The 21,397-nt window shown below is 43.2% G+C and overlaps 1 protein-coding gene and 1 long non-coding RNA gene across 7 annotated transcripts in view; one reads left to right on the plus strand and one right to left on the minus strand.

The window, feature by feature from the left end:
• Positions 1-7,435, minus strand: part of LOC141279716 (uncharacterized) — a 33,995-nt gene extending 26,560 nt beyond the window's left edge. For all 4 annotated transcript variants that reach the window (XR_012334394.1, XR_012334393.1, XR_012334395.1 and 1 more), the window contains exon 1: positions 7,210-7,435. This is a non-coding gene — a long non-coding RNA (uncharacterized lncRNA). The remainder of the gene's footprint in view (positions 1-7,209) is intronic.
• Positions 7,436-7,510: 75 nt separating this feature from the next.
• On the plus strand, positions 7,511-21,351 carry TRIM39 (tripartite motif containing 39). 3 transcript variants are annotated; one of them, XM_073810515.1, is made up of 8 exons: positions 7,511-7,760; positions 8,229-8,540; positions 10,605-11,064; positions 12,104-12,199; positions 16,474-16,704; positions 17,888-17,910; positions 18,488-18,603; positions 19,347-21,351. In XM_073810515.1, exons 3-8 carry the CDS (start codon positions 10,612-10,614, stop codon positions 19,892-19,894), a joined length of 1,467 nt encoding a protein of 488 aa, XP_073666616.1. In that variant the 5' UTR covers positions 7,511-7,760; positions 8,229-8,540; positions 10,605-10,611; the 3' UTR covers positions 19,895-21,351. The 3 variants fall into 3 exon arrangements, with proteins under 3 accessions (XP_073666616.1, XP_073666617.1, XP_033719813.1); XM_073810516.1 differs by having other exon boundaries at positions 7,668-7,760; positions 8,351-8,540; XM_033863922.2 differs by lacking the exon at positions 7,511-7,760 and having other exon boundaries at positions 8,538-8,997.
• Positions 21,352-21,397: the final 46 nt, after the last annotated feature.

Raw genomic sequence — 21,397 nt, forward strand, 5'->3', positions numbered from 1 at the left:
GGAAGCACAGAGAGTCCCAGGCAGGATAAACCCAAGGAGACACACAGTAATCAAATCGACAAAAAATAAAGACAAAAAAAAATTATTGAAGGCAACAAGGGAAAAACAACAAATAACTTACAAGGAAACTCCCATAAGGTTAACAGCTGATTTCTCAGCAGAAACTCTACAAGCCAGAAGGGAGTGGCATGATATATTTAAAGTGATAAAAGGGAAGAAACTACAACCAAGATTACTCTACCTGGGAAGGATCTCATTCAGATTCAACGGAGAAATCAAAAGCTTTACAGACAAGCAAAATCTAAGAGAATTCAGCGCCACCAAACCAGCTCTGCAACTAATGCTAAAGGAACTTCTCTAAGTGGGAAACACAAGAGAAGAAAAGGACCTACAAAAACAAACCCAAAACAAGAAAATGGTCATAGGAACATACATATCGATAATTACCTTAAATGTGAATGGATTAAATGCTCCAACCAAAAGACACAGGCTCGCTGAATGGATACAAAAACAAGACCCGTATATATGCTGTCTACAAGAGACCCACTTCAGACCTAGGGACATATACACTCTGAAAGTGAGGGGATGGAAATGGAAATTCCATTTGATATCCGTGCAAATGGAAATCAAAAGAAAGCTGGAGTAGCAATACTCATATAAGATAAAAATAGACTTTAAAATAAAGAATGATGCAAGAGACAAGGAAGGACACTACATAATGATCAAGGGATCAATCCAAAAAGAAAGTATAACAATTACATATATATATATATATATATATACACACATATATATATACGTATACACACACACACACATATATATATACATAAGGCAACTGCTAACAGCTATAAAAGAGGGAATCAACAGCAACACAGTAATAGTGGGGGCCTTTAACACCTCATTTACACCAATGGACAGATCATCCAAACAGAAAATTATAAGGAAACACAAGCTTTAAATGACACAATAGATCAGATAGATTTAATTAGTATTTATGGGACATTCCATCCAAAAACGGCAGATTACACTTTCTTCTCAAGTGCACATGGAACCTTCTCCAGGACAGATCACATCTTGGGTCACAAATCAAGCCTCAGTAAATTTTTTTTTTTTTTTTTTTTTTTTTGCGGTACGCAGGCCACTCACTGTTGTGGCCTCTCCCATTGCGGAGCACAGGCTCAGCAGCCATGGCTCACTGGTCCAGCTGCTCTGTGGCATGTGGGATCTTCCTGGACCAGGGCATGAACCCGCATCCCCTGCATCGGCAGGCGGACTCTCAACGACTGTGCCACCAGGGAAGCCCAAGCCTCAGTAAATTTAAGAAAACTGAAATCATATCAAGCAATTTCTAATTGTATTAGAAATCAATTACAGGGAAAAAAACATTAAAAACACAAGCACATGGAGGCTAAACAATGTGTTACTAAATAACCAAGAGATCACTGAAGAAATCAAAGAGGAAATCAAAAAATACCTAGAGACAAATGACAACAAAAACATGTTGATCCAAAACCTATGGGATGCAGCAAAAGCAGTTCTAAGAGGGAAGTTTATAGCAATACAATCCTACCTCAAGAAACAAGAAAAATCTTAAATAAACAATCTTAGGTTCCTACACCTGAAAGAACCAGAGAAAGTAGAACAAACAAAACCCAAAGTTAGCAGAAGGAAAGAAATCATAAAGATCAGAACAGAAATAAATGAAATAGAAACAAAGAAAACAATAGCAAAGATCAATAAAACTGGTTCTTTGAGAAGATAAACAAAATTGATAAACCTTTAGCCAGACTCATCAAGAAAAGGAGGGAGAGGACTCAAATCAACAAAATTAGAAATGAAAAAGAAGAAGTTGCAACAGACACCGCAGAAATAGAAAGTGTCATAAGAGACTACTACAAGCAACTCTATGCCAATAAAATGGACAACCTGGAAGAAATGGACAAATTCTTAGAAAGTTATAACCTTCCAAGACTGAACCATGAAGAAATAGAAAATATGAACAGACCAATCACAAGTAAGGAAATTGAAACTGTGATTAAAAATCTTCCAACAGGGCTTCCCTGGTGGCACAGTGGTTGAGAGTCCGCCTGCCGATGCAGGGGACATGGGTTTGTGCCCTGGTCCGGGAAGATCCCACATGCCGTGGAGCAGCTAGGCCCGTGAGCCATGGGCGCTGAGCCTGCGTGTCCGGAGCCTGTGCTCCGCAACGGGAGAGGCCACAACAGTGAGAGGCCCGCGTACCACCAAAAAAAAAAAAAAATCTTCCAACAAACAAAAGTCCAGGACCAGATGGCTTCATATGTGAATTCTATCAAACACTTAGAGAAGAGCTAACATTCATCCTTCTCAAACTCTTCCAAAAAATTGCAGAGGAAGAAAGACTCCCAAACTCATTCTATGAGGCCACCATCACCCTGATACCAAAACCAGACAAAGATACAACAAAAAAAGAAAATTACAGACGAATATCACTGATGAATATAGATGCAAAAATCCTCAACAAAATACTAGCAAACAGAATCCAACAACACATTAAAAGGATCATACACCATGAATAAGTGGGATTTATCCCAGGGATGCAAGGATTCTTCAATACATGCAAATTAATCAATGTGATACACCATATTAACAAATTGAAGAATAAAACTATATGATCATCTCAATAGATGCAGAAAAAGCTTTTGACAAAATTCAACACAACACCCTTTATGATAAAAACTCTCCAGAAAGTGGGCATAGAGGGAACCTACATCAACGTAATAAAGGCCATATACGATAAACCCATAGCAAACATCATTCTCAATGGTGAAAAACTGAAGGCATTTCCTCTAAGATCAGGAAAAAGATGAGGATGTCAACTCTCGCCACTATTATTCAACATATTTTGGAAGTCCTAGCCACAGCAATCAGAGAAGAAAAAGAAATAAGAGGAATACAAATTGGAAAAGAAAAAGGAAAACTGTCACTGTTTGCAGATGACATGATACTATACATAGATAATCCTAATGATGCCACCAGAAAACTACTAGAGCTAATCAATTAATTTGGTAAAGTTGCAGGATACAAAATTAATGCACAGAAATCTCTTGCATTCCTATACACTAATGATCAAAAATCTGAAAGAGAAATTAAGGAAACACTCCCATTTACCACTGCAACAAAAAGAATAAAATACCTAGGAATAAACCTACCTAGGGAGACAAAAGACCTGTATGCAGAAAACTATAAGACACTGATGAAAGAAATTAAAGATGATACCAACAGATGGAGAGATATACCATGTTCTTGGATTGGAAGAATCAATATCGTGAAAATGACTATACTACCCAAAGCAATCTACAGATTCAATGCAATCCCTATCAAATTACCAGTGGCATTTTTTACAGAACTAGAACAAAAAAAATCTTAAAATTTGTATGGAGACACAAAAGACCCCGAATAGCCAAAGCAGTCTTGAGGGAAAAAAAACGGAGCTGGAGGAATCAGACTCCCTGACTTCAGACTATACTACAAAGCTACAGTAATCAAGACAATATGATAGGGCTTCCCTCGTGGCGCAGTGGTTAAGAATCCGCCTGCCAATGCAGGGGACACGGGTTCGAGGTCTGGTCCGGGAAGGTCCCACATACCACAGAGCAACTAAGCCCGTGTGCCACAACTACTGAGCCTGTGCTCTAGAGCCCATGAGCCACAACTACTGAAGCCCGCACACCTAGAGCCCGTGCTCCACAACAAGAGAGGCCACTGCAATGAGAATCCCACGCACTGCAAAGAAGAGTAGCCCCCGCTCGCCACAACTAAAGAAAGCCTGCGTGCAGCAATGAAGACCCAACGAAGCCAAAAATAATAAATAAATAAAATGAAAAAGAAAAAAAGACAATATGGTACTGGCACAAAAACAGAAATATAGATCAATGGAACAGGATAGAAAGCCCAGAGATAAACCCATGCACCTGTAGTCAACTAACCTATGACAAAGGAGGCAAGGATATATAATGGAGAAAAGACAGTCTCTTCAATAAGTGGTGCTGGGAAAACTGGACAGCTACATGTAAAAGAATGAAATTAGAATACTCCCTAACACCATACACAAAAATAAACTCAAAATGGAGTAGAGACCTAAATGTAAGACCGGACACTGTAAAACTCTTAGAGGAAAACGTAGAAAGAACACTCTGACATAAATCACAGCAAGATCTTTTTTGATCCACCTCCTAGAGTAATCGAAATAAAAACAAAAATAGACAAATGGGACCTAATGAAACTTAAAAGCTTTTGCAAAGCAAAGGAAACTACAAACAAGACGAAAGGACAACCCTCAGAATGAGAGAAAATATCTGCAAATGAATCAATGGACAAAGGATTAATCTCCAAAATATATAAACAGCTCATGCAGCTCAATGTAAAAAAAAACCAAACACCCAATCAAAAAATGTGCAGAAGACCTAAATAGACATTTCTCCAAAGAAGACATACAGATGGCCAAGAAGCACATGAAAAGCTGCTCAACATCACTAATTATTAGAGAAATGCAAGTCAAAACTACAATGAGGTATCATCTCACACCAGTTAGAATTGGCATCATCAGAAAATCTACAAGCAACAAATGCTGGAGAGGGTGTGGAGAAAAGGGAACCCCCTTGCACTGTTGGTGGGAATGTAAATTGATACAGCCACTATGGAGAACAGTATGGAGGTTCCTTAAAAAACTAAAAATAGAACTACCATATGACCCAGCAATCCCACTACTGGGCATATACTCAAGAGAAAACCATAACTCAAAAAGACACATGCACCCCAATGTTCATTGCAGCACTATTTACAATAGCCAGGTCATGGAAGCAACCTAAATGCCCATCTACAGTCACATGGATAAAGAAGATGTGGTACATATATACAATGGAATATTACTCAGCCATTAAAAGGAACGAAATTGGGTCATTTGTAGTGAAGTAGATGGATGTAGAGACTGTTATACAGAGTGAGTAAGTCAGAAAGAGAAAAACAAATACCGTATATTAACGCATATATGTGGAACCTAGAAAAATGGTACAGATGAACCAGTTTGTAGGCAGAAATAGACACAGATGTAGAGAACAAAGGTATGGACACCAAGGAGGGAGAGTGGTGGGGGGGCAGGGTGGTGGTGGTGGGATGAACTGGGAGATTGGGATTAACATGTATACACTAATATGTATAAAATGGATAACTAATAAGAACCTGCTGTTTAAAAAAATAAATTAAATAAAATTCAAAAAAAAATAAAAGACACATTCCTTATTGAGAAGTTAAAAAAAACAAAAAAGACATATGGGCAAATATATCAAATCATTACGTTGTACACCCTGAACTAACACAGTGTTACACGTCAGTTATATCACAATAAAACTGAGGGGAAAAGATATATGTACAAGAATGTTCACTACAGCCTTTATTTAATAAGACTTGGAAAAACCCTAAATGTTTTCTCTAAACAAAATGGCTGAATAAATTATACACCTACATAATGAAGCAGTGATATAGACTTGAAAAAGAACAAGGTATTCCAATGTTACTGAATTGGAAAGATAATAGACAGCCAGTATAAAGTATAAAAAGCACAGTGTAAAGTGTAAAAAGACTGACGACCGTCTTTCTGTAGTTTAAATTTTTTATAATTTAAAAAAACGGTGGGGGAAAATTAGATGCTTTGCCTTCTTCTGAGGAAGAATTTCGGAAGTCTGGACAGTTGAACCCTCTCCCTCCCCAATCTACCATATCTCATATCTGACCTCAAGCAGTTTTCTACCTGCACTGCTAATACATCCTTTTCCTCTATGTGACTCAGTGGTTCCAAGATATCTTCTGATATAAAACATATATCAGATATATCTTTTACTGATATAAAAACAATATTAAAGTGTATATTTAAATTTTTTAAATTATCCTTCATATTACTATTACTCATTTTTGCATATTCCTATGTTGGAAATCCCTTGTTGATATAAATCAACGTCACAATTCAGTGTTATTCCACCTCTCCTGAACTACAATCTCGTTTAATTTTAGACAACGAATACCTTTCCTTGTTTAAAAAATGTACTTGTATCTTAGTATATTCATAAATCTCAGCCAACCAAGTTTCACAGGTCATAACAAATTTGTGTTAAGATTTCAAATTTCCTTTATTATTATTTTGTGTGTTATCATATAGACAGATGGAAATAAGAGATCATAGCATTGTGTTCACCCACTTTCCCAGGCATTCTCTCTTGAAAAATACTGGGTACTTCATTACTGTTCTATGTCAGGGGTCAGCGAACTATGGTCTGCTACCTGTGCTTGTACAGCCCACAACCTAAAATATGTGTTTACATTTTTAAATGATTGGGGGTAAAATCAAAAGGAGAATAAAATTTCAAGGCAAGTGAAGAATTTATATGAAATTCAAATTTCAGCAACGCTCACTCATTTACTATAGTCTAACGCTATTTTCATACTACAAAGACAGAATTGAGTATGGGCAACAAAGCCAAAAATATGTCCTATTTGGCTCCTTACAGGAAAGGTTTGCCAAACCCTGTTCTATGACATAGTACATGCCCTTCATAATTTTATAGTTTTACCTAGACATTCTCCCCTCTTTCCTTCCATATTGAGCGTAAAGTCATCTTAATAATCTATTAGTCTCCAGGCCACCACATTCTTCATACTCCTCAGAAATGCACTTCCTCCTGGAAATTTGCTTAACATTACCACACCCCTGGCCACCTACAAACAGAAAGCCAGAATGAAGTGCTAGCCAACACCTTAAAAGTTACAAATCATAACCAGAACCAAACCTCACCACGCTCCCTATAAAGTAAGGATAAAGAAGCTGACCGCCCAATTTGTGGCTTTCAAACTACCCTACCTTAGAATGAGGCAGTCCATGAACTAGAAAGAGTACTGCTGCTAAAATTCCCAATGGTCAAATAACAATGAGGGAAAAAAAAGTTAATAAATGTAATTTTATCAAGCTTAATCCTCTTCAAATCACTGCTACTGAAAAAAAGTGAACAAAAACTAAAGAACAATGAAGAAAAAGCAGACCAGCTGTATTTAGCATGCCTGACCCTAAATCTTTATACTTCCCACATGAGATATTTTCTGCAAATAAATAGTTCCTGGCTCCCAGGATGAGAGGTTAAATACTGCACAGTGTTTGTAAACAGCATCACAACTTACACAGGAACAAGTTGGGCCATTGGGCCATTTCACCTCGAAGGGTACACCAAAATTTGTTCATTTCTTTCGGTTAGCATTCTGTATGCCAAGTGTTGCCAGAGAGTAGGCGGGGCAAGCTGCGTTTTCAACCAGCAGTGTCTACTCTTAGCACTAACTCCTGCCCAGCCGCGGCACACCTTTCCCCAGCCCCAACTTCTCCCCAGTCCCATCACCCCTTTACCCAGCATCCACTCCTCCCCAGCTCCATCAACTCAACTCAGCACCTCCTCCCTCCCAGTCTCATCACACCTCTGTCCACCGACTCTTCCTCATCATCTCGCCCTCGTCCTCCAAAGTCACAAGGCTGCGAAGCTTCCAGCAACAGGAGAGGAAAGTAAGGAAGCTATAACGCAGGAGTCCGGAGCCGCCGCAAAACCACCATCTGCTCTTGCGGAGAACCTCAAGCCAAAGCCACAAAACTGGAAAAAGTCGGGATTGGCTCGCACCCAGAAGGGGTGCTCACTGCGCGCTCGCTGCGGTCGGGCACCGAGCGAGGAGCTGAGGACACAAAGGTGAGCAGCAGAGTCACAGTACCAGCTCTTTCGGGGCTCCCACTCCATCGGAGGAAGTAGATCATTTCCGTAAAGCTCGCCTAGCAAGGACAAGGTGACCAAGCATCCGAAGCCGACGGCAGGGAAAACTGAGCTAATCCTTTAATGTTAAAAGGCTTAAACTCAACTTGTCGGAAGTGACGTGCCAGCTGAGACCCGCAGGTCCACCACGTAATTGGCCGCCGACTCGGCGAGCCACCTTCTCCCGGGACTAACCTGGAGAGAGGAGCAGTGTAGATCAATGTCCGCAACCCGCCCTTGCCCCGCCCCCGGCGGCTCCCAGCCCCAACCGGGACCAGCCCGAGCCGGGTCAGCGCCCGGGCCCACACCCTGGGCGGGACGGGCCCGCCTGCCCCGGCGCCCGTAGGCGCCCTGTGGGCAATGGGCTTCAGCGCTCCGCCACGCGCATGCGCGGCCCTCTTTCTCCAGAGGATTCCTCGGGTCACCTGGACGACCGCATTTCAGCCACCTGCCCCTCCGGGTCTCTTCTCGCCCTTCACTCCTCCTGCTGGTTCTCCCCTCCGGCCCCCCGCCTTCTCCTTGTTCCGCAGGCGCCGCTAGGCCCTCCCGCGGTCGCCCGCCGACACCCAGGCTTCCACTGACACGAGCCTCTCGGCGCGGCTTCCGCTTCCGGCGAGTATTGTGTGTCGCGCTGCGGGGCGGGGGCGGGGGGAGGAGGAAGGAGGGAGGCAGCGCTCCGGCGGCTCTGCGCCCCGCACTCCCGGACCCGAAGCCGGGAAGGTAGGTGCTGTCCCGCCGCCGCGCCGGGGCCTTGGGGCCTGCCCCTGCTGACCGGCTCCGCACGCCGCGTCCTAGCGCCCCGCGACTGCGTCACCGGCCCCCCGCACGTAACCACAGCTGCCTCCGCCCGCCTCGGGCCCGGGCGGACGTTTTGCCGCCCCGGCGACGTCAGCGCGTCCGGCGTTGCTTGGCTACCCGCCGTTCCCCCGTCCCGCTGCCGCTCGCCTCCCCGGGTGAAACTCTTACGCCGTCACCGCGGCTCTCGGCTGCGTCATAGCGGCGGGCATCCCACCTTCACGTCACACCTCCTCCTCACCTGGACACGCATCCCTCCCTCCCTGCCAACAACGACGTTTCCTCTCCCCGCACTCCAGTCCCCCTGCGCCAGATCTGGCGGGAGAAGATGGAGACGGGGGTGGGACCGAGTTGTGGACCACGCTCAGGAAAGGGTTGCAAGGTGGGACCCCCGACAGTGGTAGAAACAAAATGAGGACGGCTTTGAAGTTTGCCCTTCTACTGAGACACGAGGAATAGAGGGGGAAAAATGACCAACCCAGAGACACCGAAGGCTTAACTAGTGCTGTAGCTCCAAGTCCTCTCCCCATACCTCCCTAACCTTTCCCCATTTCTCTTCCACACTACTTCTTTGCTAGTCTAGATCCATTCTGCCCCCTAACTCTGCATACAGTTCAACTCATCCCGGGTGAGGAGACCACCTAATTTCTAGAAGATTAGGGAAAGGGAAGGGTTACTCGTCAAAGTTGGATTCCCAGAGGTAGAGAAAAATCATCTGACTGAACTTCTCTCCTGGTTGAGGGAGGAAATTCAGGTCCAAATAAGCTGTCAGTTCCTACTCCAAATTAAACACTTTTCACGTGTGCCGTCAACATATACAGGAATAATCATTGTTAACCCAACTCATTACATGGCCACTTCTCTCTCAACACATAGACTTACTAAATTTCCTTCTGTTGGATCCCTTAGGGAGGGGGGTTAAGGGGATGGAGAAATCAACTATTTCATGGATAAAAGTGGTGATGTTTTAAGGATGGAATAGAGGACCAGCCTTCTACTTTATAAATCTCTTAGATGCATTTTCAATTCTTTTGAGGCTTCATTAGAAGTTTTTGATTGCCTCTTTACTTTTCTCTCTCTTAATTCCCAGCCACTCCAGAACCTATTAGTTGGAGGTACAGTACATCCAAGGAGTTAGTTATTGATAACTATTTCAAAAGACTCCAGTCACTGCTGAATACTTAAAATAGACTTGTCAGCTCTCTCTTCAAAAAATTATTGCCCTGGGCTCAGTAATAGACTCTTTAGTTGCCATGAATTTATCACTTTTCAGCAGTTCCAGATGTCCAGATGCACTCAAATAGAAATGAGTTGTATGAATAATTTCATTCCAAGAAAAGGGCACACTTTCTCTAGGCTAGCCTGATAAAAGGAAGAATAATTTCAAACTTTCTGAAAAGAAGAGATTGTCACCCTTGCCTAACTCATTCTATTTATTACTCTTTGAAAGACTGAGAGAACAGTGGCAGAGAATCAAGCTTAGGCTCCAATGGGCTATTGTAGTAAAACTCTTCTGTAATATTAAACTTTAAAATATACTCAATTTAAGAAATCTTAATTAATGCTTTGGCACTCTTCGCTTTCCCATACTCTTTTCTCATCTATTAGAAGAAGATGTCACACTAGGAATACATTGGTCTGAAACTATTGGTTCTAAGATACAAGTGGAATGAACCTGGATCAGGAGAAGTACTCAGCCAGAGTTGAAGGAAGCCTCTGTTTCTAGCAAGAGAAAGCAGTGGTAAAAGACAAGAGATTGAGGGTTGTGTGTCATTTTGCTGAAGAGAAAAAATTGATGGCTGGGAGTCACAAGTTTTAGAAATGGAGAAACAAAAGAGGTTGATGTAATGGAAGAGAAGATGTAAAATACTATGATGGGGCTAAATCTGGAGTTAGGATTTAACACGGGGGTAACTGTCAGGCCAGGGATGCAAAATAAACTAAACCTCCAACTGACTTTTTTTTCTCTTCTCCCATCCTAACCTCAAGTTAAATAATGGCAGAGACAAGCCTGTTAGAGGCCGGGGCCTCTGCAGCCTCCACAGCTGCAGCTCTGGAGAACTTACAGGTGGAGGCAAGTTGCTCTGTGTGCCTGGAGTATCTGAAGGAGCCTGTCATCATTGAGTGTGGGCACAACTTCTGCAAAGCTTGCATCACTCGCTGGTGGGAGGACCTAGAGAGGGACTTCCCTTGTCCTGTATGTCGAAAGACGTCCCGCTACCGCAGTCTCCGACCTAATCGACAGCTGGGCAGCATGGTGGAAATTGCCAAGCAGCTCCAGGCCGTCAAGCGGAAGATCCGAGATGAGAGCCTCTGCCCCCAGCACCATGAAGCCCTCAGCCTCTTCTGCTATGAGGACCAGGAGGCTGTGTGTTTGATATGTGCAATTTCCCACACCCACCGGGCCCACACCGTCGTGCCACTGGACGATGCCACACAGGAGTACAAGGTAGGGAACCAGACACATGATGCCAATGCAGGGCAGGAGGGAGGAGCACAGAGGATGGAAGACTCCCTGGGTAGAGGATTGTAAGTTCCTGAGGGCAAGACGGTATCTGATCCTCACTCTATAGTCCCCTCAGAGCTACGTACACGGGGGCACGCAGTATATCTGATCAGTTATCCTCAGGCATGAAGAAGAGCAGTAAGGACTACCCAAAAAAATTCTGTCTGACTTTTGTAACACATTTGAGCATGTGTGGTCTTGGAATGTATCATATTTTTCATAAATGAATGAAACCATGTGGAGAAGATCAAACTTAAGAACTGAAAAATGGTCTGGTTTCTTCATTCTGTCCCCCTGCTCAGCACACCCCTTGTTTACCCACTGGTATTGGGAACAGGTATCAGCATTTTAGAATGATCCCCACCAGGCTAAGCTGAGCCAGTCTGTTTGCATCTTCCCCCAATAAAGGATAATATGGCATCTGGTTTAACTTACTGCTGGGACACAGGGTAAATGTTTGAGTAATAGGAATTAGAGATTTTAATGTCTTAGCACTTTATCAAGTACTTTGTGTAATTAATAAGTGTTAATAATGTTAATAAAATCTTGGAAATAAGACTTTATGGTAGTTTGCAGAATAAGTAATCAAGATTTTATTATATTGGCAAGTGGTTAGAATTGGATAGGAAAACAAGTTTAAAGAAGGATATCAGGGTACAGGAGGTCACTTTGACAGTAACAAGCAGTTCCTTGAGTTAAAAAATTAATAGGGCTGGGGAAGGACAGAGAGTTGGTGACAGTGGAACAGTGAGATTCAGTGAAAGGAAGGTTTGGTGAGCAAGGGAGGTGATGGAGACAGGCTGGTGGCAGGAGAAGGGACCTGTAGGAAGCTGACACCTCAAATGACAGGCCAGGAAGGGAGTTGGATCAAGAGACAGATGGATAGGAAGCAAACAAATGGTTTAAAACAAATGGGTTAGCCTCTGAACGTAGGATGTACTAGCCAACCCCAAATGCCATTCTCCCACTTCTCACCCCTCAGGAAAAACTGCAGAAGTGCCTGGAGCCCCTGGAGCGGAAGCTGCAGGAGATCACCCGCTGCAAGTCCTCTGAGGAGAAGAAGCCTGGGGAACTCAAGGTAAAGGCAGGCAATCCCATTTGGGCTGCTCTGCAGGCAATTAACTGAACATTAACCACACATTATTTAATCTACCAGTTCTGGTTTATTAGAAAAATGCTGTTCTCTCAAAAAAAATGATATTTTATTAGGCTTGACTGTGATTAAACATTGTACTTAAATTGTCATGGATTAAGAATTGAGAAGAAGAATGTAAGAAGTGAAGGACAGAACATCTTATATCTGGCGAGTTGAGGGAGTTCATGCCCCTTGGCCTCCTTTTCTTTGTAAAGCAGGGAAGGAGGCTCTCTGCTGAGAGATCCTTAGAGGGATTGAGGAAAGGAGAATGTGGAAGGTGCACTGGGGAGGAAGGATGAAGGAGCTGCCCAACAGCACCCGGAAGAACCTCCCAGCAACATTAGGACCACATTCTCTTAATTCAAGTAAGCTCAAGTATGCTGGATGATAATGGTTCCTAGAATGTTCTTACCCCCCTCATCCTCTACCTATAGGATCCTGTCCATCCTAAGATGAAAACCACTTCCTATGTAGCCTTTCCTGACCCTTTAGAAATTAGCTTTCTTAATTTTCATACAGTTTCACATCTCTTCCATAGCATTACCATATTTGTAGCATGGTAGTTTGGTATCTGCCTTATTTCTTCTGTTGGACAGTGAAACATGTATTAATTATAGTGGTAATAATACCTAGTATTTATTGAATCCTGTGCATTAATTCCTTAGGTGTCCATGACATTCCAAACTTAGAAGATTGTATTAGGTCTGCCCAGTTTTTTTTTTTTGTTTTTTGGTTTGTTTTTTTTTGTGGTACGTGGGCCTCTCACTGCTGTGGCCTCTCCCGTTGCGGAGCACAGGCTTCAGACGCGCAGGCTTGGCGACCACGGCTCACAGGCCCAGCCGCTCCGCGGCATGTGGGATCTTCGCAGACCGGGGCACGAACCCGTGTCCCCTGCATCGGCAGGCAGACTCTCAACCACTGCACCACCAGGGAAGCCCTGCCCAGTTTTAAGTTCTAAGAGTTCAGGCTATACTTGGCCCAAGTGGGACATAGAGGAGGTACAAGACAAGGAGAAGGGAGTCCAGGAAGTCATATTTGACAAGAGTGAACTTAGATACCCTGTAAGGTAAGTATTGTTATCCCCAGTTTACACAGTAGGAAACAGAACTTGGATAAGTGTCTAGTCCAAGATCATATAGCCAGTATGTGCAAAATCAGAGATACTAATTCTGCAGAAATCAGTAAATATTTACTAAGCTTCCAGTATAGGCCAAACCCTGTCTTTGACACTGGGGAACAATGATGAGCAAAAGCACAGTCCCTGCCCTCCTTGAGCTTACAGTCAAGTAGAGAAAATATAAATGACATGGCACAAAAAGCACAGTTGCATATTCCTAAGAAGACAGCAGAGAAACTTGATTGCATTAAAGGCTTCCAGAAGAAATAATGAGTTTTTGGAGTTGAGATTTAGGGATCACCAGAAATTAAACACAGGTTTGAAATCAGTAGAAACACTATTTTTTTTTTTAACAATGACATTTCAACAGGAAGCAAGTATTATTACCTTAGTCCTTTATACATTTTAACAAACAAACATTTGAATTTTTTTTAAATTTGAACTAATTTTGATTGCAAAGGTGAACGTTAAAAAAAAAAAGTTATTTGTCCTTTTGGAGGGCTCCTGAAGAACTTAAAATATGTGAAAATGAAGCTTATTCCCAGTCATTAGCTTTCCTCTTCCTGTTGATCACCTTCTTAAAGGTAAAGGATGGAGAGGGGAATAAAAATTTTAAAAACCTGCTAAATAGGGCTTCCCTGGTGGCGCAGTGGTTGAGAGTCCACCTGCCGATGCAGGGGACATGGGTTTGTGCCCTGGTCGGGGAAGATCCCACATGCCGCGGAGCAGCTGGGCCCGTGAGCCATGGTCACTGGGCCTGTGTGTCCGGAGCCTGTGTTCTGCAGCGGGAGAGGCCACAACAGTGAGAGGCCCGCGTACCACAGAAAAAAAAAAAAACCTGCTAAATGCTTGAACAGAACTGTGGTTTTTTTTTTTTTAATGTATATTATCATTTTAATGGTCTCGGAAACTGTCACCAACTACCAGCATTCCTTCAGTGACCTTTTGAACTCTCTCCCTCATCCCCACCTCCAGACCCAATGCCCCTTTTAGAAATAAATAATTTGTAATTAATCATGCTGAAATGAAAATTATGGATAAAATGATCTATCCATATAATTTTTAAAAGAGACTATCATGCCCAAATATAGTGTAATATAATACAACATAAAAGTAATTTATAATAAAATCTGGTATGTAAACATTTAGGCATGACTACCCTGAAAGACACTACAGTGTAGTTTTATCCTTGCACCTATATCAACATGCAAAAAATACAAATTCAGACTGACGGAGTTGTGTAGTAATGTTGACTCGAATGCCACTAGCAGTTTAGCTGTTGGTGCCATAATTTTTCAAAATGATAAATAACTTACAGTAAAGTTCTAAGAAAAACAAAATACAGTCTTAAGGAGTTTTCAGCCATTCCTGAAAAATTCAGGTATATTAAAACCATATAAGAATTACTCTGTGTTTGTATATAAAGTGGCATTCAAGTCTAAGACTCCATTTTTTTAATATCCAGCAGAACATTAGAAAATGGTGCAGTTCATATTACTGGGTTATCTTCACACATTGGAGGAGTGTTAGCATCCTTCCCAGGAGCTCCCCCAATCATGCAAACAAAAATGCCCCCTGTTTCCAAAACATTTCTAGAGGGAGGTAACACCCTGATTAAGAACCACTGCCCTACAAAATAGAGGGAAAAAAAGAGAAGGGATTATGAGATTATACGAGAGCCCTTTGCTTTCTTTTTACCACAGTTATGAACCTAAATTCTACCCATACATCACCCCTAAACACACAGACACACAGGAAAAAAGGCTGTGTTTTACTTAATGGTAAATGTTGTGAGAATATATTTTGTTCCAACATGCTCCTGAGGAGGCAGCAGTGAAATGGGAAGCAGCAAGCAGCTCTAGAACTGGAGCTAGTCAGCCTCTGCTGGGAACTAGCTTGAAATCCAGAAACACAAGGCTTGTAAGGCCCACCTGGCTTTGCAGCCCCACTCTCTATTCACCCTCAACCCTGCCTTCCAGGCCCTATCCACTTCCTTCTTCCAGAGTCCCAGTCTCTGCTTCTAACTTTGCTTTCCTCTTGGCTGATTCCTCCCCATCAGACACGTGATGCTTAGGGAATCCTTTGGGGAGATCACTTCTTGTTGCCGTTGAGGTGCAGAAGGGAGGATATGCCTGCTGATAACTCTCAGAATGCGTTATGGCTGGAGTTCGAGTCATATATTATCCAGTTTCAGAAATGTTAGAGGTTTAACTGAAAGAAAGCATGTTTCAAATTTCAAGCAAATAATTTACTCACAAACTTCTATAACCTGTTTCTGGGGTGTAAACTGTCAGTCTCTGAAGTGACTTGAAACTGTTGAACAGGTTCAGCCTTGAAATCTACATTTATAACAACCCGTTACTAAAATCTTGTTGATTCTGATATTTTTCCAGTTGCTTCTCTGGTTTTTATCAAGTAAATGTCTTGCAATGTACAAATGATAACAATCTCAGACTTTCCAGTACTTTCCTTTTCTTGACAGATTGCATTAACTAGAACTTTAGAGTAGGCGATAGCAGAGGTATCTCTGATATCTGTAATAGTACATGTCATATTATTGGGTTCTTATGTCTTGAATATTTTTACTAAAACATAGAAGTGTAGCTTTTTTAGAAGCTAATTTAATAAAGAAGATAAATTTTTTAACATTGGTTTATTTTTTTATCTCCCCAGTGTTCTTCATCCCATCATCAGTAGGGGTGACAATGAGGATGGAGACATTCTTTTCTTTTCTTTTTTTTAAATTTTTATTGGAGTATAGTGTAGAATATTTTGTTCATTTCTACTGTACAGCAAAGTGAATCAGCTGTACGTATATATATATATATATATATATCCCCTCTTTTTTGGATTTCCTTCCCATTTAGGTCACTACAGAGCACTGAGTAGAATTCCCTGTGCTGTACAGTAGGTTCTTATTAGTTAGGGATGGAGCCATTCTTTACAAAGGGAAATTCCAGTGGAGAGAAACATGAGTGTCCTGTTAAGCTCTTTCCAATGACACTGGAAGTCTGTGTGAATTCATACACATGGTGGGTGGGGAAAGGCACTTTATGCCCCACTGGCCCTGTTAAACATAATACCCACCCTCTGTTCTCAGAGACTAGTGGAGAGTCGTCGACAGCAGATCCTAAAGGAATTTGAAGAGCTTCATCGGCGGCTGGATGAAGAGCAGCAGGTGTTACTTTCACGACTAGAGGAGGAGGAACAGGACATTCTACAGCGCCTCCGAGAAAATGCTGCTCACCTTGGAGACAAGCGCCGGGACCTGGCCCACTTGGCTGCTGAGGTGGAGGGCAAGTGCTTACAGTCGGGCTTCGAGATGCTTAAGGTTCGACCTTTGCCCCTGCATAGCCCCTCAGGCCAAGCGCAGTCTAGCTTTGCACAGGCCATTCTGTCAGCCTGCAATGCTCACTCCTCCGCTCTGCCTCTCTAAATCCAATTCTTTCTTCCAGACAGGCTCAAAGGATCTTTCTCTACAGAAAGCCTTCTCTGATTTCTCCCATCCCCTTCTGATCATTTTGGTGTTCTTATGTCTTGTCAACAATTATGTGCTTAACTTGTACCAAAGAAAAAATTCACTCTTTTGAGAGGAGGGCAGTCTAGTCTGAATTAGTGAAAAAACTATGCATTAAAAATTGTGTAAATGCAGCAACCGTTACTTTTAAGTCCTGGAACTTGATTTACCTAGTGCACAGAAAGAATAGAAGCATAGTTTGAAGGACACTTGAAATAATGTATAAGTAATATATTGCTTTTGATATGTAAATGGTGCCTCTAAAATGTTTGAAATAATCTGTTTTCTTAAGCAAATGAATGGTCTTAGCAAGGCTGCAGGAAACATATTTCTTATCTTAGAGATCACATTACCAGCATTTGAATCAGTGAGGCTTCGTTGTACATTTATCTGCATGTTATATATTGCTTGGTATTTACTCTCGTGTCCTTTCATGTATGTGTGTTCTGCCTTCCACATTAAACTGGGAAATCCTTGGGGGGCAGAGATTTGTCTTCTTTGTCTTCTGGACCCCAAGTATTCACAAATCAGGATTGGCACACAGTTATTAATATTTATTAACCAATACTAGACAAGGGATACCAAACCACAACGGAAGAGTGTGATTCGTTCCTATGCCAGCTGTCTGGAACTATCTGTACTGATCCTCAAGGAGACAGGTGTGTGGTTGGTACTTGGGGGACAGAGTAAAGAGCAGACACAATCCCTGTCCCTGGCATTGAGTCCCAGTGTTCTTGAGGAACAAAGACAAGCACACAAGAAACTATTTGGAAGTGATATCAATTACCAAGCTTCATGATGACTGAGAGTTGAAAGTGGGGGTTAGGTTGGGAGAGATGTACTCAGATCCCTCTGGAGCTCGGCCCCTTGCACTGTGACCCATAGTTTGCCTTATGCCTATTTAATAGATCTAGAACTTTTGGGAGGAGGGAAACCTTTTGCCTTTAGGACCCTTGACTACCAGGACCAATATTGCTTTCTTTTCTCCTTCCTCTAGGATGTCAAAAGTACCCTGGAAAAGTAAGTGATTCTTGTATCTCTTTGAGTGAGTTAGGTCTTGGCTTAAAGAGTAGGGCTACAATAAGGAGTTGGGGGAATAAGGATGGGAAAGTCATGCAGTGTCTGGGTAGAAAAAGGGAGAAGGTTTATTGCATCCATGAAGCCAGTTAGAGAGCAAATCACTGGGAGTACTAGTCCCTTACCTTTTCCCTCTGAGCATCAGGACTTCCTAGATACAAAGATAATGAAATAGAACCAGATTCTACCTGGGCCTATGGGTGGAATTGTGTCCAAACAAGATGGAAGGAGGAACTGGTTGGGGGCGGGGGGGAGGTGGTTATCTATTTGCATGAAATATAACAGTACCTCCAGAAAGTTCTAAGACTGATTATTAAGATAAGGGTTTGTCTAGGGGACCATATGGCTTTCCATAGATAGGCAAAAGAAAGCAATAAGCAAGAACTTGTCTTGAGGGAGGAGAAAGTGTGAGGATGGAGAATTTTAGTTTCTCCCTAGAGATGACAACATCTTAATACTCACTAAGCTGGAGCTTCCCCTGACCCTGCCCTTTCTTCCCCTATCTTCCCATCCCTCCTAGATGTGAGAAGGTGAAGACCATGGAGGTGACTTCAGTATCCATAGAGCTGGAAAAGAACTTCAGCAATTTCCCCCGACAGTACTTTGCACTAAGGAAAATCCTTAAACAGCTAATTGGTGAGTTGTTCCCAAAAGGAAACTAGCAGAGGGAATCGACAGAGAGAAGAAAGTCTTTAGGTCCTACTTTATCTGGACTTCACTTATCCCCTCTGTCACTTTTCATGTCCATATTCACACCCACTCCTTTACCTGGTTTTCAATCTCACTCTGAGTCACAGAACTCAAAGTGAGAAGCCTCAGGTGTCGTTTACTCTTAGTCCCATACTTTTCTAAATAGGGACCCAGAGAGGTTAAATAATTTGCTGAAACTGGTCCCCTCTTGAGAGTGAAAGGGAGTCTTATTAATACTTACTTGGAAAATAGTCATAATCCAGACTGTCCAGGGAAACAGACACATGGTCACTGTATCGCTAGACTATAATGCTATCTGGCTCTGTACCCTTCTTAACATTTTTATTTTTTCTTACCATTGGACTGTGCCTTGTGCTTCTCCACACAGTGAGATGGATGATGATGTCGGGGGGGATGGAGGGAGGACCAGGCAGGAGCCTAAACCACCAGCCCTTGCAGAGTCAAGAGATCATTACCTGTTTATTTTAGGGCCAGGATGAGAAACGAAGCCATTGTTCCCTCCCCTCCCCTCCCTTAGGTGACACCAAGGATTGAGAAAGTTAAGCAAACCACGGGGTTCTGGGGGCTTTCAGGGAGCAGGCTCTGCAAAGGCAGGCTGGAAGAGTGAGGCAGGGGCGTTTAGCTATTCCCGTCCTCATCTAGCTCCCCACTCTGGCTTCTCCCGCCAGCGGATGTGACCCTGGACCCTGAGACTGCTCATCCTAACCTAGTCCTGTCGGAAGATCGTAAGAGCGTCAAGTTCGTGGAGACAAGACTCCGGGATCTCCCTGATACGCCACAACGTTTCACCTTCTACCCTTGTGTCCTGGCTACTGAGGGTTTCACCTCAGGTCGACATTACTGGGAGGTGGAGGTGGGCGACAAGACCCACTGGGCAGTGGGTGTGTGCCGGGACTCTGTGAGCCGAAAGGGCGAACTGACCCCACTCCCTGAGACTGGCTACTGGCGGGTGCGGCTGTGGAACGGGGACAAGTATGCAGCCACTACCACACCTTTTACCCCTTTGCACATCAAGGTGAAACCCAGGCGGGTAGGCATATTCCTAGACTATGAGGCCGGTACACTGTCTTTTTACAACGTCACAGACCGCTCTCATATCTACACCTTCACTGATACTTTTACTGAGAAACTTTGGCCCCTCTTCTACCCAGGCATCCGGGCTGGTCGGAAGAATGCTGCACCACTTACCATCAGGCCCCCAACAGATTGGGAGTGACAGGTAGGGGCGTGGGAATAATCAGGGTGAGGCAGGGTCAAGAGCTACGGGCCTTCCTTCCTGTGACCTGCTGGAACGTCTTCGTGTCTGCCTGGTTCCAGTCCTGAACCATCTGGGAGAACACCTTGGTTTCTAGAATGGTTTATGGGGAGGAGTAGTTAGGACTGGGCTGGGACGAGAGCACTGCAATGTCTCCCTCCTCACTGTTAGGGTGGAGAGCTGGTTCCCAGGGGGTAGTCTCCTCTGAAGTCCATCAGGTTTTCTATTGCACAAGGATGGGTTGGAAGGAAGGAGAGGCTTTTCCAGAAACAACAAGTCTGTGGGAAGGTCTGACTTGCTCAAACCAGAGGAGGAAACAGAACCCCCTGTACATCCTTTTAGGGGGTTCTTTGACCCAAAACAGTCTTGTTTTTTTAGGAAGATCACAGGGGTCTTGGTACCTCTAAATTGAAATAAAGATGAATGACAGTTGCTCTCGTGGGTGTAGAAGTTGAGGAGTTATTTTCAGGGCAGAGATTGGGCATCAAGAAGGTTAGAAATAAGGTCAGGAAAGGGGGCTAAATGAACACATTCCTAAAGAATAATGAAGGGGAGAAGGGTTTCTTTGGTTGCCATTATGAGTAGGATTGGCCAGAGGTAGGAATGTGGGGAGGAGGGGGTAGGAAGAAAGAGAACCCAGGTCCCTGCCTTGGCCTTCAGCAGAGATGGCTCATCGCCCACCTCCTTGTAGTTGCTCATCTCCACGAGCTGTTACCTTGCTCATCTGGAGAGGCAAGATGCAAGAGATCCTGCAAGACACATCTACCCTTTCACTGCTTTCCCAAGGGAACTTGGAAAGGAGAGAGTCAGGTATTAGAGGAAAGAGAAAAGTATTCCTATCCAAAGCCCTGGCCTTAAAGAATGCTACTAAGTAGCTACTCCCAAGTTGTCAGCCTTGTTACCTGGCTAAGGTGTCCAAGCCAGACAGGGAAAAAGAAAACGGAGTCTTCCTCACCCTGGGGACAGGGTAGAAGAGGGTGGTATGTATAGGGAAGGGCCAGATAGGCGATTTCCTTTGGCCTGTGTGCATCTGGCCTGGAACTAGTGTTCACAAGAGCCGGATTTTGTTTGTTGCCATCCTTCACCTTTTGCCATTTCTCATATCAGAGAATGTAAATCATTTTAATGTTAGGCCAAAATAAACAACCTGTAGGGTACATATGTTGTCAAAAAAGGTAAAGCAATGCATGCCAAACCAAACTAAAATGACTGGATTATCTGCTACTTGGGTAATCAGGGGTTCACAGAAGATTAGGACAAGAAACTGCAGTTTATTGAGGGCATTTCAGCTGCTCCTACCACCTCAACAGGACTTTGTCCAGACTCTCCTCTTACCTTTGTGCCTTGACTGTGGTTCTTTGTGGCAAGATGCTTTGGTTGGTAAAACATAATATGGAACAAAGGATCCACTGAAGTGATCTATGTGTCCTGTGTTAATTTGATGATAATCTCTGTTGATGTGTA

This window comes from Tursiops truncatus, chromosome 10 (genome assembly GCF_011762595.2).
Source record: "Tursiops truncatus isolate mTurTru1 chromosome 10, mTurTru1.mat.Y, whole genome shotgun sequence".
NCBI classification, from domain to species: domain Eukaryota; kingdom Metazoa; phylum Chordata; class Mammalia; order Artiodactyla; family Delphinidae; genus Tursiops; species Tursiops truncatus.